The sequence below is a fragment of the Microcaecilia unicolor genome, chromosome 10, assembly GCF_901765095.1.
Source record: "Microcaecilia unicolor chromosome 10, aMicUni1.1, whole genome shotgun sequence".
Classification (NCBI taxonomy): domain Eukaryota; kingdom Metazoa; phylum Chordata; class Amphibia; order Gymnophiona; family Siphonopidae; genus Microcaecilia; species Microcaecilia unicolor.
The window spans coordinates 64,026,549-64,051,195 of NC_044040.1; the positions used below are offsets into that span (position 1 = coordinate 64,026,549).

Sequence of the window (24,647 nt, forward strand, 5' to 3'; positions counted from 1 at the left end):
TGGTTCGCCTTTCCCTGCCTTTCCCACTGTTCTGTACCTCCGGAGTTGATTTGATTGCCTCTTTTGCTGTTTTCTCTACGTTCCTCACAGTGTTAAAAAAAAAAAAAAAAAAAGCAAGAGGTTTTCTTCAGTTTCTACAGCATGACCGGAGCTTGTATACTCGGTCCAGTGAGGTAAGAGTGTTTTCTGACTCCTCCGGGGAGGCCCCGTGATCGGGACGTTTTTGGCGTAAAGCCGCCATTTTGAATTTTCCGTCGTTTTTCGGCGATGGCTGCAGAGAGTGTTAAGCGCTGTTCCAAGTGTGGCAAGCGCAGATCAGCAGTGTGGCTCTGTAAAACGTGCTGTTCAAGCGTAAGAGCTGGCCCGAGCATGGCGAGCGATGATTCTTCCCGCTCGGTGGAGCTGGCAGCGGGCGCCATTTTGAAAGCACCACATGGCGCGACCCCTGCTGAGGCGGAGGGTCTGGAGACCAGAGGGGGCCCTTGAATTGAGGCTGGCCAAAGAGCTACTAGCCCCGGACTGGAGCCGGGTGCCCAGGGCGAGTTTTTCTCCCCTGACTTTGTATTATTGCTTCATAATGCATATATGCTTAAAAGAGCTCAGCCACAGGGGTTTTCTACGGCCCCCCTTACTGCCCCTCCGGTGGATGCAGGCCTGGGATTGCCCTCTGAGGCGTTTTTCCCTGAGAGCTGGCCGCAAGAGAAGCGCAAAAGGGTAAATTCCCCTTCAGAGAGTGGCGCACCCCCCTTTTCCCCCCCGTGGTCGGGATGTGGTGACTCTGAGGGGTCTGGCAGGCTCTCGTGGCCAGAGGAACCAGAGGAAGGTGCAGAAGGGCCACTGGATCCAGATGATCCGTCCGCGGTGAGGATTTTCCACCGTGAGGAGCTGCCAGCGCTTATTTCAGATTGTCTTACAGGTCCTCTCTATTGAAGATCCTGGGGGTGGTGTGGCCTCCTCTGGAAATCCGAGGATGGCAAGTACCAAAAAGCCTGCTCGAGCCTTTCCTTTGCATGACTCCATCCAAGAGCTTATTTCAGCTCAATGGGCTGACCCCCGAAAGACCTTTGAAAGTTTCAAGGGCTATGGGGCAATTATACCTTCTGAGTGAGGAGCATTTGGCTCGCTTTGCAATGCCTAAGGTGGATGCCCTAGTCACAGCTGTGACAAAGAGAACTACCCTCCTGGTTGATGGAGGTGTTGCCCTGAAGGACATGCAAGACCGTAGACTGGAATTAGCATTTAAACGGTCCTTTTAAATTGCTGGTCTTACTATTCGGGCGTCTGCATGCAGTTGTTATGCTGCTGGAGCCTGCCTGGCATGGTTGCAACAGGCAGTGGAACAGCCCGGTGATGGAGCGGAGCCCTTGTCTGAAGTGGCTTCGCGAATGGAGTCAGCCTTGTCCTTTTTGGCTGACGCCCTTTATGATATTGTCAGAGCTTCGGCTAAACAGATGGCTGTAGCAGTGGCGGCTCGCCGTCTTCTGTGGCTACGGCATTGGGCGGCGGACATGGCCTCTAAGCAAAGGTTGGTGAAGTTGCCCTTTCAAGGCCTTCTCCTGTTTGGTGAGGAGTTGGAGAAAATTGTGAAAGGCCTGGGAGATGCTAAACCCCAGCGCTTACCCGAGGATAGGCCACAGCCTCCCTCCAAGGGTCAGGCGGTTCACTCCTCTTATAGACCTCGCTTCCGTGAAGCTAGAAGGTACCGCCCGTGGCGTTCTGCTGGGTCCACTTCTCGTGGCCGGTTTTTCAGCAGAGGAACTCCTTTCGCTCAGACAAACGTTCCGCAGCAGCAGGCTCAAGACCTGGAGTTCAAGGGCGACCCTCTCAATGAGGGTGTGCTGGCCCCCTCCTCGATTCCTGTTATAGGAGGACGTCTTTCCCTTTTTCTCGAGGAGTGGGCCAAGATTACTTCAGATCAGTGGGTCTTTGACCTGATCAGAGAAGGATACCGAATAGAATTCGATGCCCCTGTAAGAGACGTGTTTATGGAGTCCCGATGCGGTTCTGCTGCCAAACGGGCAGCGGTAGAGGAGACCTTACAAGGCTTGATTCACATTGGGGCGGTTTCCCCCGGTGCCTCCCGCCAATTTCGGCTGCGGCCGCTACTCCATTTACTTTGTGGTGCCGCGAAAAGGTGGGTCTTTTCGCCCTATTCTGGACTTAAAAGAATTAAACTAGTCCCTAAGAGTGCGGCATTTTCACATGGAAACCCTGTGCTCCGTCAGTGCGGCGGTACAGCCAGGAGAGTTTCTCATGTCTCTGGACCTGAAAGAAGCTTACTTGCACATTCCAATTTGGTCCCCGCACCAGAAGTTTCTGCAGTTTGCAGTGATGGGAAAACATTTCCAGTTTTGGGCCTTGCCTTTTGGCCTCGCCACAGCTCCCAGAACCTTTTCCAAGGTAATGGTGGTAGTAGCTGCTTTTCTCAGGCGAGAAGGTATCCAGGTTCACCCATACCTAGACGACTGGCTCATCAGAGCGGACTCCGCAACAGAGAGCCATCAAGCTACAGCCAGAGTGGTCTCAGTACTGCAATCTCTGGGCTGGGTCGTCAATGTAGCCAAAAGTCACCTGACCCCCTCGCAATCTCTAGAATATTTGGGGGCACAGTTCGACACAGACTCGGGATATGTATACCTACCCGAGCAAAGGCGGTGCAAGCTTCAGAATCAGGACCGTCTGCTCCTGAGGATGCCCCGCCCGCGAGCTTGGGACATTGTCCAGCTGTTGGGATCGATGACGGCCACCTTGGATTTGGTGCCCTGGGCGAGAGCGCACCTGAGACCTCTGCAGTATTCCCTGCTTCAACGATGGTCTCCAGTATCTCAGGATTATCAATACAGACTCTCTTGGCTCCCTGCGGCCCGACTCAACATGGAGTGGTGGCTCTCAGACAGCATGCTGCGGCAAGGAATGCCGCTGGCGCTCCCCGATTGGTGCCTAGTGGTGACAGATGCCAGCCTGAAGGGCTGGGGCGCACATTGCAAGGGGAAGCATGCCCAGGGTCTTTGGACACCCGACGAGTCGGAGTGGTCCATCAGTCGCATAGAGTTGAAAGCGGTGTTTCAGGCGCTTCTGGCCTTTCAAGTGACCCTGGAAGGATTGGCTGCCAGAGCGATGTCGGACAACAGTGGCCTACATAAACCAACAAGGCGGCACTCAGTGCAGAGCGCTGGCTGCGCAGGCCGAACAGATTTGCCACTGGGCCGAGCTGCATCTACAGTTTCTGTCGGCAGCTCACTTTGCAGGTCAGAGCAATGTGCAAGCCGATTATCTAAGCAGGCATCAAATCGATCCAGCGGAATGGGAACTGGCAGATGAAGTATTCCTGCAGATATGTGCCAAATGGGGCAAGCCCATAATGGATCTTATGGTGACAAGCTCAACTGCCAAAGTCCCGTGCTTTTCAGCAGACGGAGAGAGCCTCTCTCAGCCGGGTTGGATGCCTTGGCTCAACCCTGGCCTCTGGGCCTCTGGTATGTGTTCCTTCTGTGGCCCTTGATAGGGCGTGTGCTCCTGCGGATTCGGCTTCACCCAGGAGAAGTGGTTCTCATCGTCCCAGAGTGGCCCAGGGGGCCTTGGTATGCGGACCTCTGACAGATGCTAGTGGAGGCTCCCTTTCCTTTACCTCTGGTACCGAACCTGTTGTCGCAGGGACCGGTGGCCATGGAGGACGCCTGCCGTTTTGGTCTTACGACATGGCTATTGAGAGGGCGCAATTGAGAGGCAAAGGCTATTCCAATAATGTTATTTCCACTCTCCTGCAGGCCTGCAAGCGTTCCACTTCCGTGGCTTATGCCAGGATCTGGCGCCAGTTTGAGGCTTGCTGTGTTTCAAAAGCGATCACACCCATGCGGGCTCCTGTCTCGCCGATTCTGGACTTTTTGCAGGATGGTGTACAAATAGGCTTGGCCTATAATTCCCTGGGGGTGCAAGTGGCAGCATTGGCCTCCCTTCATGGTAAGGTTGCAGGCGTGTCTTTAGCTGCTCATCCAGATGTGGCACGGTTTCTTAGAGGGGTGCTTCGGCTCTGTCCTCCCGTGCGAGCACCTTGTCCAGCTTGGAACCTGGGGCTAGTTTTGAAGGCTCTGCAGGGTTCTCCTTTTGAGCCGCTACGGCGAGCTTCAGAGAAATATTTGACACTAAAGGCCGTTTTTCTTGTGGCCATTACTTCGGCGAGACGGGTGTCAGGACTCCAGGCGCTGTCCTATCAAGACCCATTTCTGCAATTTTCAGAGTCAGGGGTCACGGTTCGTGCCGTGCCTTCCTTCATGCCTAAGGTGGTTTCAGCGTTTCACCTAAACCAGCCTATTTTTCTACCCTCTTTTGTTAAGGAGGAGTTTCCAGAATCCTTTGGGCAGTTGCACCTGTTGGATGTGCACAGGACTCTGTTGCAGTATCTGCGAGTTACTAATTCTTTCAGGACCTCTAATGATTTGTTTGTTTTACTATCAGGTTCTCGCAGAGGGTCTCCAGCGTCTAAAGCCACTATTGCCCGCTGGCTCAAAGAAGCTATCTTTTCAGCTTATCTGCTTGCCGGCCGGTCTCCGCCTGTAGCCTTTAAGGCACATTCTACAAGAGCGATTTCTTCCTCTTGGGCTGAAACTGGAGCACTCTCTCTTCATGAGATTTGCAGTGCAGCAACATGGGCTTTGAAGCTCTCATTTGCCCGACATTACAGGCTGGATGTGGCTGCTAGGAGGGATGCGCGTTTTGGAGCACAAGTGCTAGCGCGTGGTGTGATTGTTCCCACCCTATATAGGGATTGCTTTGATACATCCCATACGTAATGGCTTCATCTGCTTGATGACAAGGAAGGGAAAATTAGGTTCTTACCTTGGTAATTTTATTTCCTTTAGTCATAGCAGATGAAGCCATGAGCCCTCCCTGTATGATTGTCTGTATGATGTGAATTTGTTTCAGGTTCTGTTCTTGTTTCCTGACGTTCTAATCCTTCCTTGAGAGAAAGTTGGAAAACAGTTTTCAGGATTCTTGTTCACTTATAGGAGGTTGAGTTCATTCCCTCCAGGAGGATGTGTGTATTCCCTCCATAAATACAAAGAGGAGGACGAGTTTATTCCCTCCAGGAGGATGTGTTCATTCCCTCCTTTTGAGTTCATGCCCTTGTTATGGGGCCATCGTTCGCTGTGAGGAAAGTTCATGTTATTCACATTGCGGTTTGTTATACTGCTTTGGAAGCTTCAAATACTGAAGGGGCAGTGGAGCTAGCTGACCATGTGGCACTGTGAAATTTGAGTGCTCTCTATCTCCCCCTGCTGGTTGATGGACACAACCCATACGTAATGGCTTCATCTGCTATGACTAAAGGAAAGAACCTAATTTTCCCGTAGTTAGAATATGGTACCAGAGTAAATATTAAGGTATTTTTGTAAAGCAGGCATCAAGAAAATTTTGGAGTTTACCTGGATGGGAGTAATGTTTAGTACTATTCTGGTATGTAACTCGCATAATACCGGGATATAGCAGTCCATACAGGGCTCCCAGTGTTTTCAGCTTTGGCCGCATGTCCAGAAAAAGATTTCTCTTCTTTGCTGTTGGTTAGAAAAATCAGAAACCAGAAGCAATTGCAAGCCAGCATGCATAAGAGGTGTTTTGGAGCGAGCTGTATTAAGAACATGAACTGAGTATGTCTTAGAAAATTTTTAATAAGCGTCCTGGGGTAGTTTTTTTCCAGAAGCAGGCCTGGAGTGATACGATTGGCACGCTCAATATCGACAATAAGATCTGGCAGGAGAGCAAGTATAAGGTAACGAAGATTAAAAAAAAACGATCATATCCTTGCCGTCTTCATTTTCAGGTACTCCTAGTAAATAGAGGTTATTACGCCTCATCCTGTTAGAAATATGTTCAAGTTCTGAGTGAAAAGAATCAGTTTTATTTAACTTACGTTGCATTGCTAGATGTTCTTCATGAGTGGACATCCACTCTTCAAGTAATTCAAGCCGTGCACCAAACTGACCTATCTGGGTCAACATATCTTCCAATTCAGGTTTAAACTCTGTCATCGTTTGAAAGTTTTGCTGCATAAGAGAATGTGGCATCTTTATGTCTTCATCAATAGCATCTGTTTTTGCAGTCAGGTTTGGTGGTATTGGTGCTCGTGTCGCCTTTTCCAGTATGGATGAATCATTCTTAGGCTTCTCAGTGCAGATTGGACTGCAGACTTGCCTTCATTTTTTTTTGATCTGTATGCCCTATGCTCTAATTATGTGATGCAAAGAATTATATCTGAAAAATGAGCCATTAAACTGCTATAATCAAAGATTTAAGTAAGTTCCAGTGAGAGAGTGAGCTCTGTGTGTATATGCTGAAAGGCGTCATGTGATCTCACCCAGCGGAAATATTTTAAAGATATTTTTGCAGGGGGGTTACCTGGTGGTAATCGAGCAGTGCCGTCGCTGCCCGGTTACAGCTGAGTTAGCGCGAGAGCCCTTACCTCAATGGATGGTAAGTTCTCTTATTTTTCAAAATTAAAAAAAAAATAAGTTTTAATTTTGTTTTATTCCTGTGTATTTAACTAATTTATATTTCAGTGAAGTTAAAGCACATCAATCACTTTAAAAGATGGTTTATCGTTAGCTAATACTTCATGATGCCTTGACATCAGTAAGGGACTTTGATTTGATCATGTGATGCTATTTGACAAATTTTCTCAGTTTTTTAAAATATTAAAATATGATTTTAAGTATATGTATTATGATCTTTTAGTAGTGCTTTTTTTTTTTTAATTTAGGAAAAAGCTATTCCATGTTTGCTAAGACTGAGACAAACAAATGATGAAGAGCTTCAGGCTGCTATCAGAGAAGCCCTAGCTTTGATTGGATATGCAGATCCTGTAAAAGGTCGTGGAATTCGGCTTCTTTCTATTGATGGTGGTGGAACAAGGTAAGAATGGAAACACAAGGGACTTTTTTTTTTTTACATTAAATTTTTATTGAAGTTTTATAAAACAATACAAACATCACTTGTAATGTACAACCAGCAAAATCATGAACTGTCTAGTATTCTCCCAGTTACAGAACCAAACCCCCCAAATCCCCTCCCCAATCCTCCCATTCTAAATTACTCCGCAATATTCTAAGCACTTCAGAGCACTCAGCCTGTCCCAATGTAAACCTCCCAACTCCCCCCCAGTACCCACTCACCACGTTTCCCTTCCCTCTCATCCCCTGTCCCCACATCCCAATCTCATTATCCCTCAATAACAGGTCAAGGTGCACCCATTCTTTAGCAGAAGATTCATATCACCCAAGTCTGCAATCTGTTAATTCTTTTGGGGTATTTGGTGAAATTATCTTCAAAGGCCAGCTGGCCAATGTTGGTCCCCTCTCTTGCTTCCGGTGAGCAGCAACGATACTTTTAGCCACTGCTAAACACAGCCTCTTAAGGCGACGCTACCACTTCAGGTTCCTATGGTTGCCCCATCCAAGTAAACACCATTTAGGATTGCATGGGAATGTAATGTCTAATAGTGAGGACAGACAAAGAAAAGCACCACTGGGCCTTCAAGAAAGAGATAATAGCCGTCCTTTATTGTGAAAAAGACCCATGGTCTTTTTTACAATAAAGGACGGCTGTTATCCCTTTCTTGAAGGCCCAGTGGTGCTTTTCTTTGTCTGTGTTGTATATTTGTATGCTGTAATACCCTCTCTTTTGTTACTGTAATAGTGAGGACAACCATCCCGTAACTCCTTGCCAAAACCTCTGAAGCTGTCCACGTGCCCACCAGATATGAGAAAAGGAGCCTGTGACTAGGCCACATTTCCAAGACAGATCAGTGGACCCAGGAAACATTGCTCTTACCCTGTCTGGCGTATAATACCATCTAGTTAACACTTTATATGCATTTTTCTTAAGAAGGACACATATGAAGGCTTTTTTCACTTCTAGGCAAACCTCCTTCCATTCACTTGCACTCAGTTCACACCCTAAATCTTTTTCTCATGCCCACATGTAAGGATTATAACTCATTTCCCCTTATAAAGTGGTATAAATGAGAGAGAGTCTCCTGAAGCTTCCCCAGTGAGACCCATAAATTTTCCAAATACTCAGTCTCATCTGGGCCAGCCCTCAATCACCCCTGGCTAGAGATATAATGTTTTACTTGCAGGTATGAGAACATATCTGTGTGTGATAACCCATAAGATGTTTGGAGTTCATCAAAGGAGCGCATTTCCCCAACATCTAAGAAATCCCCAAATTTAGTAAGACCCTGTTGAGCCCAGTTAAGAAATACTACCTCTCAAAGTCTACCAAGAAGCCTGGTTCTTGATTGATATGATCAAAGGAGGGGGGGGGGGGCTACGAGAACCCCTCAACTTGGTTTTTAAGAAACCCTATAGGGAGAGTAGATGAGAAACATAGGGATTGGGTGTAAGCTGCTTGTATGCCCGACTGGAGAGAGATGCTCAAAGAGCTGCCCCCAGAGAATAATCCTTCACAGAATGTTGTTCTAGGGTTGTGATAACCAGCTGTCCGTCCTGACTCCATACCAACATAAGTTTTAACTTCACGGCCCAATAATATCATAATTGGGCTATCTCCTTTCCATCCAACTCAGCCGCACCCCACGTCACTTTCTTAGCCAGTTTGGAAGGACGCCCCCCACCCCCACACACACAAAGCTAGAAATTTCTGACTGAAACCGCATTAATTCCATCCGCTGTACTTCTAAGGGAAGAGTTTGAAACTAAAACAATCGTGATAACAAGTTAATTTTAATCACCGAGATCCGACCCCACCTTGATAACCACCCATTCTTCCAACTGTTCAGGTCTTGGCAGAGCTGGTGAAATAACGGGGAGTAATTTAGTGCAAACAATTTAGACAAATCTTTGGGTGTCTGTATATCCAGATATCTAAAACTAATCTGCACCCTGCGAAAAGGGAAAAACTGTACTAACCTCTCCTCCTCCTCTTCTGGAATGGTAGTGCCCATGAATTCCACCTTGTCATAGTTAACTTTGAATCCCAACATTTTCCCAAAGTAATTCAATTCCCTGATTATTATAGGCAGGGTCAACTGAGATGCTCTCACATAAAATAGGATATCATCCGCAAATAAATCTATTTTGTGTTCCACCTCCCCTATTGTAACCCCTTTGACATCAGTCAGGGAACGAACCCGCTGAGCCAATGGTTCAATGGACAATGCAAATAACAGAGGAGAAGGGGGGCATTCCTGTCTGGGCCCCCTCAATATGGAGAATTGTGAAGAATATCCTCCATTGATCTTAATATGAGCTACCAGAGCTTCATAGAAGCTCTGCAGCCATTCCAGGAATTTGGGGCCAAATCCCATGAATTGTAACACCTCCCATAAATAGGGCCACTCGACCCTGTCAAAGCGCCTTCTCTGCATCTGAAGTCAGTAGGGTCAATGACGCCTCCTGAACTTGCGCCCCTCCCCCCAGATTATATTAATAGTGTGTCTATCTGCCACCTGGCGTCGAGGCACAAAAACAGATTGATCCGTATGGATAATCTGCAGGAGTACCCAACTCAGGTGATCCACTATAATCTTTGCCAAATTTTTACATCTATATTTAACAAAGAAATTGGGCGATAAGAGCCATATGCCGTTGGGTCTTTCCCAGGCTTCAGTATTATCAAGATCCCTGTCTCATACATGTTAGCCAGTAGGGAGTGGCCTTCAATGCAAGCATGTCCCACTCTACTCAAAAGGGGACCGAACTCTGCTGCAAAAATCTTATAAATCTTAGCTGTATATCTATCAACTCCCGGCACCTTTCTCCCTTTAAGACCCTTACTAACCCTTAAAGTCTCCTCAGAAGCTATGGGAGCTACCAACTGGTCACCGTTCACTGCTTGTAAACCTGATAACTATCTATAGTTAAATATTCTCGAATCCCACGCTGAACCTCCTTCTCTTCTATTATACAGATTGGTATAAAACTGAACAAATCGCTTTCAAATCTCCCTATCTCTATAGTAAAGATTATCTCCAGCCCCCTTAATTTTAGTGGTAGCGTGCATGCTCTCACACTTTCTAATGTGCGGAGCTAGCTTCTGCCTGCTTTATTACTAAATTCATAGAACCGTTTTTGGATCAAACATCTATGAAATTCCATTCGGTCCACCTGAAGCCTTTGCAATTCCATTCTGCAAGCTAGTAGCTGTGTTAAAATGCCTAATGTAGAGCAGCTGTATTAATATGCCTGATGTAGAGTTTCTAGACGCACTAACTGTGAATGAAGTTCTAGTTCTTCTCCGCTCCTGCTTCCTTCTTGCGCCCCGTGGTGTCCGCGTACCAACCAGAGGCGTATCTGAACTTCTGCGGTAGGGGGGGCCAAAGCCATAGTGAGGGGGCACATTATAGCCGCCATTGCTGACCCCAACCCCCGCCAGCCGAGGTCCGCTTCCTCCTGCCGCTGCCTTTAAAAATATTCCTTCAGCTGGCGGGAGACCCCAACCCCCGCCAGCCGAGCCGAGGTCTTTCAAGTTCTTCTTCGTCCTCCGTGCTGTTCAAAGCTGCTGAATCCAGTTTCGGAGTCTGATGTCGCTGCACGTTGTACATGGAGGATGTCAGACTCACAGAAACAGAGTCTGTGAGTCTGACGTCCTGCACATACAACGTGCAGCGACGTCAGACTCTGAAACTGGATTCAGCAGCTTTGAACAGCACGGAGGACGAAGAAGAACTTAAAAGACCTCAGCTTGGCTGGCGGGGGTTGGGGTCCCCCGCCAGCTGAAGGAATATTTTTAAAGGCAGCGGCAGGAGGAAGCGGACCTCGGCGGGTGAGGGGGGTCCAGGGTGAAATTCGTGGGGGCCCAGGCCTCCATGGCCCCACACAGATACGCCCCTGGTACCGACATCTTAAGAGCGTCCAAGAAGGTCCTGTCAGATACTACACCCGTGTCATTCAACTCCATGTAATTTCTAATAACCTCATGTAACTCTGCATAAACCTTTGCATCCCCCAGTATGGACTCATTTAATCTCCAGAAAATGTGGCATCTCTCACCATTAAATCCTCACAGCTGAGTTCAAACTGGAGCATGATCAGAGGCATGTATACTCTAAATATTAGTATCCTCCACCTAGTCCAACAAAGCCCAACTACACCAGATCATATCTATTCTCATACAGGTCTGTTGTGTATGATATTAGAAAAAGAAGGAGTGTTGTCCCGGATGTTGCAGTCTCCACATATCTAGCAAATCTAAACCTTTAACTAACTTCATAAGTTTATGTCAGTGAGCCAAACTGCCCTCATCCCCTCCCTTGGAATGGTCAAGAGTCGTTAGTGATAGATTGAAGTCTCCTCCCATGACCATTTGCCCTGTAGCAAAATAAGAAAGGTCATCCTGCAGGGAGCAAAAAAATTCCCCCTCTCATTTGTGCATATAGATTAATAAAAGTTACTTATGTTTATAGAGACTTCCCCTAACTGCCAGACATCTCCCTAACTTGTCTTTACAAATATTCTCTTTAATGAAAGGGACACCTTTTTTAATGTATATCACTAAACTCCCAGTTTTACCCCCTCGGAGATCAGCATGTGCATAACACTCACTATGATCACTATGCTGAAGTAAAATAACATCATTTTTTTTTTAATATGAGTTTCCTGAAGCATAATGACATCCCACTGAAGACGTTTCAACTCTCAAATACTTCACTTTCCTGATGAAAATTATATGCAAATGTTAAAATCCTATCATAGAAGCATATAGGCTAATATTTAAAGCAAGTTAGGCATCCGCTGGTGAGCTGCAAACCTATAACGTTTTTATCTGTAGATTTTAAAAAAGTTATACAGATTATATTGGCTCATTTAAATTGTTAACAACCATAGAATATCTGTCTAATTAAGGGTCAGCTTAAGAGAGGGGTGGAGGCAGCTCCAGTATTTCTCCATTCTGTGGCAGTCTTCAGCTTAACTTCAGTGAGCTTAACTTGAGACAGTGACCGTTCTGCCTTAAGACTTACCTCATTGAATATGATGGCAAATTTAGGATCATAAGGCCCTTGTAATCTGCTCTACTATACTGGAATGTAACTCACCATAAGCTACTTCTGAAAAAGATATGAGTTAAATCCAAAAACCCTTCCCTTTTTCCTTCATTCCTGGTGCAGTGCCTTCCTTAGACCAGGCCCTGACAAATTTTGATTAAATCAAGGAGCCAGCCCCCAAACTGAGGAACCATCAACTGAAACCTCTCTCACTTTTCCTCCCCCATTCCTCCAACACTGCAACATTGTAGGGTTTTTTTTTTTTTTTTGGGGGGGGGGGGGGGGGGGAATTGGTATCCTCTCCCAGTTCAGCAGTAGCTCTTAACTGATTAACTAAGGCTCTTTTCTTATTATGTGTCTGTGGGCAAAGAAACTTCAGTAATTGTCCCTTAAGATACCTCTACAGGTCACTGGCAGAAAGCCAGTAATCTCCCTTCCAAAAACATGCTGTCAGCTGTGCGAGAACACCCACTTGATAGGTGAAGTAATGAGGCAATTGCCTCTTTGTTTCATATATCACCATAGCCTGGGTCCCCACAGACCTCTCATACACTTCCACCAGCCTTCACGCAATTTCTCTTTTGCTTATACCCTCCCTCTGCCTTCACTTAATCTTTCACTCTTGTGCCCTCTGCCCCCCTCTTCCCCACCACCTTCACCCATTCTTTCTTACTCATACACCTCCCCAGTCTCTCTCTTGTTCATAACCCCAGCCTTTACCCAATTTCTTACTCACTGTCATAAGTCACTCCCAGGCCACGTATTGCTCTTACCTTGCTTTTTGCAGAGTTGCCTCAAACAAATAGCAAAGCTCCCACCTCCACACCACAGTTTGACACTCTGTAAACTTCACTTAGGCCAGTGGCTCCCAAACCTAGTCCTAGAGTCACCCCAGCTAGTCAGGTTTTCAGGTTATCTACAATGAATATTCATGAGAGAGATTTGCATGCAGTGGAGGCAGTGTATGCAAACCTCTCTCATGCATATTCATAGTGGATATCTTGAAATCCTGACTGGCTGGGGTGCTTCCAGAACCAGGATTGGAAACTACTGACTTAGGCAATAATCATGCCAAGTTTGGCGGGAAGTTTGCAAGACTTGAAACCACAAGACTTCCTGAACTTCTGAACACCACTCACCACACTTTAGAGCCTAGCTCCTGGTTTCTCAGCTTATTCATAATGCTATTATATGGAACAGCATCAGAAGTTATGCTGAAATCCACATACACCCCATCCACCCTTGGTAGTCATTTTTGGTCACTTGGTCAAGGATATTGATTATAACTCAATCAAACATAGTGCCTCACATTGTAAATCCCACTGGATTTAAGTCACTTCTCAATCCATTTCTTGGTAGTTCTTTTTTAATTTATCATCATTTTCCACCTCCTTCCTATTACAGCTCCTTTTTTCCCCTTTTACCTGACTTCCTTCTCTTGTTTTCTTCCATTCTTTCTAAGCATTGCAGTCCTGGTGCGAAGCCCTTTACTTTTGTATCTGTCTCCTTTCTCATCCTTTCGGCAGCATCTCCCTCCTCCTCCTGCTGGCAGCAGGTCTCACATACCACTTTTTTCTTTCTTATCATCCCTGCCATACCAATCTGAATAAATGGTTTGTGTCCCCTTTTGCCTTCAGCACATGGAGGTAGCGATTACTCTATTTAACATATTTATAAATGATCTGGAAATCAATGACAAGTGATGTGATTAAATTTGCAGATGACACAAGTTTGGGACTTCTGAACATTAGTATTTATAATTTGGCTTGCATTTATAATTCCGTGTCGCGTCTATACTGGAATATAGATTTTGACCAATAAAGGAACTGTGTCCCGTTTTTGAAGGCTCTTGGTGCTTTTTGTTGTATTCTCAACACTGTTTAACATTAAAAAAAAAAATGTTATGCAATGTCAGTTCACAATGCACAAGCATATCACTTGGTAAGTAATATTATGTGTACATGAGAAAATCTTACAAGAAATAGAAACAAGAAAAGAAAAAAATAAATCAGCAGCCTTAATGTTAAAAGCCCATATTTAGGGGTGAAATTTCAAAAGAAAAATAATAAATCAAAAAGGAAAAGGCAAATCAGCAAAGATAGTCATTAAGCTCCAACATTAACTAATATCTGGGGAGATTAAGCCTCCAGAGGAACATCTTCATAAGTAGAGGGAGCAGATTATCACTGAAAAAAGTACTCAACTGAGAAGGCTCAAAAAATAATTCTTGATATTATTATATGAAAGTGCATTTACAAGGAAGTTTCAAAAGGAATCGGGCCCTTAATTGTCTACTTCCATTATATAGCTTCCCACTATTCCAGAACCTGTGAGATAGTTATGTCCATCAACCAGCAGGTGGAAATAGAGAACTGAAAACTGAGCTGAGACATCTCTCTCTTGGCATCCAGTCCAGCTCCAGACTGAGTCTGAAAAGTGATCCAGGTGGATGGACACCTGGACACAATTTTCAGGTTCTGAATGCTTTGCTCCTGGTCTAGTTGGTTCACTGGTCCCCAGTTCAGCTTTACGGGTGGCTTGAGTCTGCAGTCAGTCTGGAGGTCTTCAGATCCCTGTCTCTGGTGCCACAAATTTTCTTCTTCTCTTCACCTCTCCCCTGTTTCCTATGGAGCTCTCCTTTTCCAGCACAATAAAGTTAAAAGAGAATAAAAGGAAGAGGTTTGCTGGAGAGCATGGGACAGAATATTGGTTCTGAGCCTCTCTCATCTGTGGTAAGACTTGTGGACACCGTGAGCTTGGGGAGAGCAGCCGGCAGTGCTAAGTCCAACTGAAGTTGAACTCAAAACCGCTTGGAGGGCTGCAAGTTCTAATTGGGGCAGGTAAGGGATCCTGACTCACTGCTTGAGACATGTTGTGCTGCGCATGTGACAGGATGAATTGGTGACTCCCCACAGAGGCAGTTATGTGGTCCCGCTGTGGGACCCATCAGCCGGCATCAGGAAGTTGCAGTGAGTACAAACCACCTGTGGGACACTGAGTAAACGGCGACGGCACATCTTTGGGTTTGGCACACCTAAATATGCTGGGATCTTCATGCTCCTTCAGGACCAGTGTTTAGTTCAATGCAGGAGAGCATGGGAATGGGCACTATTTTGTTGAGGCCAACAGGCATTAGGCAGTGAGGAGCAGCTTCCATCTGATCATGCGTGGAGCACAGCTGCCATTTTACAGCCTCAGGGCCCAACAAAGCATTCAGCTGTATCGTGATCTTTGTTTTCTCTGGTGTTTATATTGCTTTTACACCAGGCCTATTTATTAAAACAGAGACAGAGTTTCTGCAAGGTGCTTCAGCTTCTTGCCCCACTGTCACTCCAGCTCTTAAGGGATCTCGTTTACAGTGTGAGACTGACCAAAATGGCGTCGAGAGAGGTTGCACTAGGCTAAGCTCCGGGAGATTTCTTCTCTTTTTATAGCGTATAAACAATTTACCTCTTCTCCATGCCTAAAAGGAAAGGAAAAATTAGAGGTGGTTTTTCCTCAACCTCTGTTGATCTTTCCTTACGACAGGCACAGATCACGGCATATGCGACGCCGATTACACCACAGGACGTTCCGCTGGCTGGTGCAGAGAGGAGCCCCGACCTGGAAAGTGATTTGTCACTTAGTCCTTGCAGTCCAACGAGACAGGTTTTGGAGGCAGAGAGTAGATTGGGAGATCAGCTCGTTAAACCATCAAAAGTAGCGGTGGAGATACGCGCTGAGTAGAATATCTCCCAACCTCAGATCCTGCCCCAGACGGGAGATCTTCTCGCAAAATCAAACCTTTCACCTACCATCAAGGAAGAAGGAGTGCGAGAGATCTTTTCAGAGGGAAAATCTGCTGCGATGTCGGATGTGGTTCTGCGGCCTATGCCTGAAACACCCCTGCCTTCTTTGAAGAAACCAGCTACGGTAACATTAGATTCTTTGTGGTCTGCAGTAGAATCGTTGCATAAGGTATGTCTTGCCTTTGTTACCAATACAAACTCTAACACTTCAAAGTTAGAATCCCTCCAATCTCAAATTGCCCTCCAAGAATCTAATATCAAAAAGTTTGAAACATCATTAACCCAGGTAAAAGAACGGGAGACTAAAATGCTTCAAAATGCTGATGTACAACGAAAACTAGAGAACTTGGAAAATGGGGCTAGAGCATTGAATTTGAGACTCTTGAATTTTCCATCTGTAAAATATACCCCTGCAAGAGATATGTTTCATAAATTCTTAAAAGAAGTTCTCCATTATTCTGAAGATACATTTCCTCCAGTACAAAAGATTTATTATTTGCCAACTCGAGAAACTAGAGCTTTAGCTTCATTACCTACAAATGTTTCCTCTCAAAGCTTGGATGTATCAGCTGTTCTCGAGAACTCACAAGACATAGTAGACTTTCGGTCCACTTTGCTAGTTTCATTCGTTTTCCTCCAAGATAAAGAAGCAATAATAAGACTTTATTTAAGACAAAAGATCCCAGTATCTTTTATGGGAGAAAAGATCCAGATATTTCCGGATGTGTCAAGGATGACGCAGGAGAGAAGGAAAAAGTTTTTGACTATGAGACAAGAGATTTTGACTTTGGGAGCTAAATTTCAATTAAGATTTCCATGTAAATGTGTAATTCAGATAGAGAACATGACTTATCATTTCTTTCAGCCATCTCAAATGTGAGCCTTTATTGATGCAAGGCTTCCCAAATGACCACAGAGATTTTGTTCTAACAGTTGGACATTAAAAGTAGAAGTAATCGTAATTCTTGACATCCATCCTGTTTGTGTAATTGTTTCCTTTTTATAATATCCTCTTCCTCTATTAAGGATATTTGTATCAGTCTCCTCCATTTCGTGGACTATGGCAGTTAAATGTAATAGTAGTTAGGATAATGTAATTTCCAAAAATATTGTTTCTTTAATATACTATGCCATATTTCTAGACAAAGTTCACTTTGGAGAATGTATTAAAAAAATTATAAATAATAAAAAAAAAATCTCGTTTAGACTGCCAGGAGTGGGCATATGAGCATATCTCTGCTTCTCCTTCCTTATCTAATATGGCCTTGATCTATTCAGAGGAGCTGTTAGAGTGTCGGGTTCTCAAAGTCCTTTGCATTCTGTCAGGTCCTTGAGGCAGAACCGGGAATCGTGAGCCCTTGGACCCCTGACGAGCGGCAGAGGCAGGCAAGACCACCTTGGAACTGGACAGACGGAAGGACAGGACTGGAACTCTGGATTGGAAGCAGGCAACTGGAACCGGCAGAACAGGAACCGCTTCACCTGCACTTAGCCACCGTTCCGCTGGAGTTGAGCTCCAGCGTGCGGGTGGCCGGCAGGGCGTGCAGGACAAGGCCGGAACTGGAGATCCAGAGGACCCACCCTGGGTCTAGGAAACACGAGGAAGCAATACTAAATACTAGACTGCACTGAGCGCTGCACGCAGCTGCTAAGCCAGAAACATAAGACAGACTATGAAGAGAAGACGTACAAAAGCTTAACAGGAGCAAGGACTAGGGCATACATGGAAGCTAGGCAGAACGGGGATCAGGGAATACCCACAGGGTAAACCCACTAGCTAGGTAGAGACAGGATACAGGATAATCACCCAGGAAATACACACTAGCTAGACAGAGACAGGATTCAGGATATACACTCAGGATGTACAAGCAGGGTTCAGGATATACGTTAGCTAGGCAGAGCGGAAAACCGGATAACACTAGCTAAGCAGAAACAGGCTTCAGGATAGACACTCAGGATATATGCTAGCTGGGCAGAGCGGGAAACCGGATAGCACTAGCTAAGCAGAAACAGGCTTCAGGATAGACACTCAGGAAAGACGCTAGCTAGGCAGAGCAGGAAACCGGATAACACTAGCTAAGCAGAAACAGGCTTCAGGATAGACAGGATATATGCTAGCTAGGCAGAGTGGGAAACCGGATAACACTAGCTAAGCAGAAACAGGCTTAAGGGTTGACACACAAGCTGGGCAAAGCAGGGCTCAGGGTAAAGAGAGGAAACCAGGAATAACAGGCCAAGGGTCTTGGGCTGAAGCTACAGCAGCTCCACACACAGCCAGAGAAATAAACCCAGGCTATAGCTGAGTAGCTCCAAACCCAGGCTGAGAACAAACAAAGACTGAGGCTACAAACACCGAGGAAAGCACTAGAAAGACTAGCAGTCCCCAGACACACAAACAGAGGGGCAGAGCCCACCCGTAAGGACTAGCAGTCCACAGGTACAGAAAGCAGATGGGTAGGAACCCACTCACTAACCTGCCGACCTTTAGGCATGACACCATGCAAAGGCCCTGACTGCAAGCACAGCACTTCCTTATGAAGGCTCTCACTGGGAGGATCCAAGATGGCGACGGTATGAGAAGTGTTACCAGACGCGTTTCACTCTTCTTTGCAAACGCCAGCAAGTTGCTCCTTACCTGAACCCCGGAATGGGGAAAAGGAGAGGCAAAGTCAGAGAGATTCCCTCTCTCCCTGACGGGACAAGTAAACTTCGGCAGGCTAAGATGGAAGATTTTGCAGTCGCACTGGGTCCCGGGCAGATTTCTACTCCGGTAGCTGAGGCTGGGGCTTCTGCGTCGGCCTCTCTCAGCCCCATCGAACGTGCAGCTCTTCCACAACCAGGAAGCCAGCGTCTCCAGAGGAGCCCTGCAGGTCCAGCCCCCAGTGGAGAGCAGAGTCTGCAGGGAGGGAGCCCTTTGGAGACAAGGGGAGATCAGAGGGACGACAGTTTGGGAGCTCCAGAAGCGACATCAGCTCCTGTACTGCTTGCACAGACAGTGAGTATTCTGGAAAATGCTGCTAAAGCACCCCTTCCTGAATTAACATTGGAGAAAATGGAAAAACCAGCTGTAGTGACGCTAGAGTCACTATGGGACTTAACCTTTACTGCACATTCCTCCCTACAATCTGTGGTAACAAAAAAATGCTACAATCATTAAGACTTTATCAGAAACTGCATTAATTCAATTGCAAAAGATTGAAAAACAAGCTGTAGAAGTAAAATCTCTTACTGAAAGAACTCAAAAAATGGAACTTGTGGGTCAAACATTGATTAAAGATAAGAACTTTACTTCCCGAAGGCTGGAATATCTGGAAAATCAGTCTAAGAGACTTACTTTGAGGCTAATAAACTTTCCTAGTTCACCTCTTATTACCCCTGTACAAATGGTACAAAAATATCTTGTGGAAATATTGGGTATGCCAGAAAATTCACTACCACCAATAACTAGAACGTTTTATTTGCCAACTGATTCTAGAATGGAATCAGAAAAATTTCCTCAAGGTGGTGCAGTGATGAATCTGACTACCTTTTTGGAGTCATCATTAGACGTTATAACGAAAAGAGCAACATTATTAGTCTCATTTGCCTTGGAGATGGATCGGGATGCAGTACTGAGACTTTCTTTAAGACATTTGGATTCAGTTCTTTTGGGGTCAAAAATAAGAATATACCCAGACTTATCAAGAGAGACTCAGAAGAGGCGTAAAGCCTTTTTGGCTTTACGCACAAGAACTGTGGCAATAGGAGCTACCTTCCTGTTGAAATTTCCTTGTGTATGTAGAATAGTGTTTCAATCTAAACAGCTAGAGGAATTTCTAATCACTAGGGAAGAGGTTAATGTAGTGGTTTAATCCCATTTGTACACTGTTTAACAGCCTTGGAGTGAATCACTCGGGGACGTGACGCTTCATCAATATAATTTACAATGTATGTTTATTTCCTTTAGATTATATTATTAATCTTACATTTTGGATTGATTTCTTATTCTTGTGGTCGATAACTATTTGAAACTTAAAAAATATTTGCTTGTCTATATAATTTTTATTTCCAAATTGTGTATTATCATTCATAAATGTGAAATTATGTTTGCTAAAAAGCTTAATAAAGATAAAGTTAAACAAATGAAGGCTCTCACTGATGAGTCACCAGCAGCAGGACAGAAGCAGGAAGTACACTGACCCCAAAGAGATGCTTGACACATATAGGAAGTGATCCATCTTGGAAGCTGGCATAGAGCTGGTGGCAGCCATCTTAGATGCTGGCTCCCTAAAGATGCAGAGCCCACACAGGTGAGGTCTAGTGGAGTAATCAGCACACAAAGCCAGAGCCAAAACTAACACAAAGACAGACAGAAGCCAGCAGAGCTGCTGAACCCCAGAAAGAAGGTAAGGCTGAGGGTGGTCACGGCCACAGACGTGACATAGAGGAAGGAGATGATACGAAAGTGCTGATGTTGTTTCATAAAGAGGAGCTCAGTACTGTTATTTCTGAGGCACTGACAGTGCTTTCCATTGGAAGAGCCTTCTGCTTTGGCATCAGGAGTTCCATCTTCATTGATCATGAGGGAACTTAAAGGGTCCTTCTAAGGCCTTCCCAGTACACTGCTTAATACAGGAAAATAAATAGGATATGAAAAAATGTATTCATTAAAACAAAATGTATAACTACATGCCTTTAATTCTATGATAAAAGAAACATAGTAACATAGTAGATGACGGCAGAAAAAGACCTGCACGGTCCATCCAGTCTGCCCAACAAGACAAACATATGTGTAAACCTTACCTTGATTTGTACCTGCCTTATTCAGGGCACAGACCATACAAGTCTGCGCAGCAGTACTTCCCGCCTCCAAACCACCAGTCCCACCTCCCATCACTGGCTTTGGCACAGACCGTATAAGTCTGCCCTCCACTATCCTCGCCTCCGAACCACCAACCCCTCTTCCCCCCACCTGCTCCGCCACCCAATTTCGACTAAGCTTCTGAGTATCCATTCCTTCTGCACAGGATTCCTTTATGCATATCCCATGCATGTTTGAATTCCATTACCGTTTTCATCTCCACCACCTCCCGCGGGAGGGCATTCCAAGCTTCCACCACCCTCTCCGTGAAAAAATACTTCCTGACATCTTTCCTGAGGCTGCCCCCCTTCAACCTCATTTCATGTCCTCTCGTTCTACTGCCTTCCCATCTCCGGAAAAGATTTGTTTGCGGATTAATACCTTTCAAATATTTGAACGTCTGTATCATATCACCCCTGTTCCTCCTTTCCTCCAGGGTATACATGTTCAGGTCAGCAAGTCTCTCCTCATACGTCTTGGAATGCAAATCCCGTACCATTCTCGTAGCTTTTCTTTGCACCGCTTCCATTTTTTTAACATCCTTCGCAAGGTACGGCCTCCAAAACTGAACACAATACTCCAGGTGGGGCCTGACCAACGACTTGTACAGGGGCATCAACACTTCCTTTCTTCTGCTGATCACACCTCTCTCTATACAGCCTAGCAACCTTCTCGCTACAGCCACCGCCTTGTCACACTGTTTCGTTGCCTTCAGATCCTCGGATACTATCACCCCAAGATCCCTCTCCCCCTCAGTACCTATCAGACTCTCACTTCCTAACACATATGTCTCTCTTGGGTTTCTACTCCCTAAGTGCATCACTTTGCATTTTTTCGCATTGAATTTTAATTGCCAAACCTTAGACCATTCTTCTAGCTTCCTCAGATCCTTTATCATGCTTTCCACTCCCTCCCAGGTGTCCACTCTGTTGCAAATCTTAGTATCATCCGTAAATAGGCAAACTTTACCTTCTAACCCTACGGCAATGTCACTCACAAATATATTGAACAGAATCGGCCCCAGCACCGATCCCTGAGGCACTCCACTACTCACCTTTCCCTCCGAGCGAACTCCATTTACCACCACCCTCTGTCGTTTGTCCGTCAACCAGTTCCTAATCCAGTTCACCACTTCGGGACCTATCTTCAGCCCATCGAGTTTATTTAAGAGCCTCCTGTGGGGAACCGTGTCAAAAGCTTTGCTAAAATCTAAGTAGATTACGTCTATTGCATGTCGATGATTTAATTCTGCAGTTACCCAATCAAAGAATTCAATGAGATTCGTTTGGCAGGATTTCCCTCTGGTAAAACCATGTTGTCTCGGATCTTGCAACTTATTAGCTTCCAGGAAATTCACTATCCTTTCCTTCAGCATGGCTTCCATTACTTTTCCAATAACCGAAGTGAGGCTTACCGGCCTGTAGTTTCCAGCTTCTTCCTTATCACCACTTTTGTGAAGAGGGACCACATCCGCCGTTCTCCAATCCCTCGGAACCTCTCCCATTTCCAAGGATTTATTAAACAAATCTTTAAGAGAACCCGCCAGAACCTCTCTCAGCTCCCTCAATATTGTGGGGTGGATCCCGTCCGGTCCCATGGCTTTGTCCACCTTTAGCTTTCCAAGTTGTTGATACACACTCTCTTCCGTGAACGGTGCTCTAGCCACTCCATTCTCAGGTGTACTCTTGCCAGTCCCTCTTGGTCCTTCTCCAGGATTTTCTTCAGTGAAAACAGAACAAAAGTATCTATTTAGCAAATTGGCTTTTTCTTCATCATTATCTACATAGCGTTTCGCTGTATCTTTTAGTCTCACAATTCCCTTTTTAGTCATTCTCCTTTCACTAATATACCTGAAGATATTTTTGTCACCCCTCCTTACATTTCTAGCCATTTGTTCTTCCGCTTGTGCCTTCGCCAGACGTATCTCTCTCTTGGCTTCTTTCAGTTTCACCCGGTATTCCTCTCCGTGTTCCTCTTTTTGAGTTTTTCTGTATTTCTGGAACGCTAACTCTTTAGCCTTTATTTTCTCAGCCACTTTCTTGGAGAATCATATCGGTTTCCTTTTTCTCTTGCTTTTATTTACTCTCCTTACATAAAGGTCTGTGGCCCTATTTATTACTTCCTTCAGCCTGGACCACTGTCCTTCCACTTCTCGTACGTCCTCCCAGCCCATCATCTCCTTCCTCAGGTATTCCCCCATTTTACTAAAGTCAGCACGCTTGAAATCCAGGACCTTGAGTTTAGAGTGACCGCCCTCCACTTCAGCCGTCATATCAAACCAAACCGTTTGATGGTCACTGCTTCCCAGGTGTGCACCCACTCGGACATTTGACACACTATCCCCATTTGTGAGTACCAGATCCAGCGTCGCTCCCTCCCTCGTGGGTTCCGTCACCATTTGTCTGAGCAGAGCACTTTGGAAAGCATCCACAATCTCTCTACTTCTTTCCGATTTTGCAGACGGAACCTTCCAATCTACATCCGGCAGATTGAAATCTCCCATCAACAGAACCTCTTTTTTCTTTCCTAATTTTTGAATATCTGCAATCAGATCTAGTTCCTCTAATTGTGTCGGGGGTCGGTAGACAACACCCACGTGGACAGAGGTTCTATCCTTTCTTTTTAAGGTGATCCATATCGCTTCTTCTTTTCCCCAGGTCCCTGTCATTTCAGTTGCCATGATATCATTCTTTACAAACCACATAGAAGGGTGTGACTGTTGGGTACATCAAATATAGGACTCTCCAAAAGCAGTGCATTTAATATTGGGCAAATACACAGCCTCTTGATTTTTGGTTATTCATGCCTACCAAAGAACATATATCATTTGTATGTAGTGTCCTTATAATTCAGTAATGAAAAGACTAACTGCATTTTCAAATGTAGTTTCATTTCATCTTATATAGTAACATAGTTAATGACGGCAGATAAAGACCTGTATTGTCCATCCAGTCTGCCCAACAAGGTAAACTCATTATACATGGTATGCAATACTTTATATATGTATACCCGAGTTTGAGTTGTCCTTCCCATTTTCAGGGCACAGAAAGTAGAGGTCTGCCCAGCACTGTTCTTGTACTAAAATTTAAGTTAACATTGAAGCCCCTTAAAATTTACACTCCAGCCCATCCATATCTATTCAGCCACGATAGAAGGATTATATACCCGTTGGGTGTATCAAATATAGGACTCTCCAAAATTTACTAAATATTGGGCAAATACACAGCCTCCTGATTATTGGTTATTCATGCCTACTAAAGAACATATATCATTTGTACGTAGCAAAACTGTTGTCCTTATAATTCGGTAGTGAAAAGACTCTGTATGTTCAAACATAATTTCATTTCATCTTACATAGTAACATATTAAATGATGGCAGATAAAGACCTGTACAGTCCATCCAGTCTGCCCAACAAGATAAATTAATTATACATGGTATGCAATATTTTATATGTATTCTCGAGTTTGATTTGTCCTTGCCATTTTCAGGGCACAGACCGTAAAATCTGCCCAGCACTGCTCTTGTACTAAAATTTCTAAAGTTTGCATTGAAGCCCCTTAAAATTTACACTCCAGCCCATCCATATCTATTCAATCACAATCAGGGTACAGTCTGTAAAAGTCTGCCCAGCACTGGTTTTGCTTCCCAATTACCTGTGTTGCCATCCAAACTCCGCTAAGATTCCGTGGACCCATTCCTTCTAAACAGGATTCCTTTGTGTTTATCCCATGCTTGTTTGAATTCCATTCCCGTTTTAATCTCCACTTCCTGCAGGATGACATTCCATGTGTCTACCACCCTTTCCGTGAAAAAAATACTTCCTGACATTACTCCTGAGTCTGCCCCCCTTCAACCTCAATTCATGCCCTCTAGTTCTACCGCCTTCCCATCTCCAGAAAACGTTTGTTTGCGGATTAATACAGTTCAGATATTTGAACGTCTGTATCATGTCACCCCTGTTTCTCCTTTCTTGCACAGTCAAACTGTAAATATCACTGCAAATAAAATGTGGGTTTATAT

The 24,647-nt window shown here is 45.1% G+C and overlaps 1 protein-coding gene across 2 annotated transcripts in view; it reads left to right on the forward strand.

The window, feature by feature from the left end:
* Positions 1-24,647, forward strand: part of PNPLA8 (patatin like phospholipase domain containing 8) — a 123,571-nt gene that overhangs the window by 24,882 nt on the left and 74,042 nt on the right. For both annotated transcript variants that reach the window (XM_030215919.1, XM_030215918.1), the window contains exon 4: positions 6,755-6,906. In XM_030215919.1, coding sequence (XP_030071779.1) covers positions 6,755-6,906 — 152 coding nt within the window. The remainder of the gene's footprint in view (positions 1-6,754; positions 6,907-24,647) is intronic.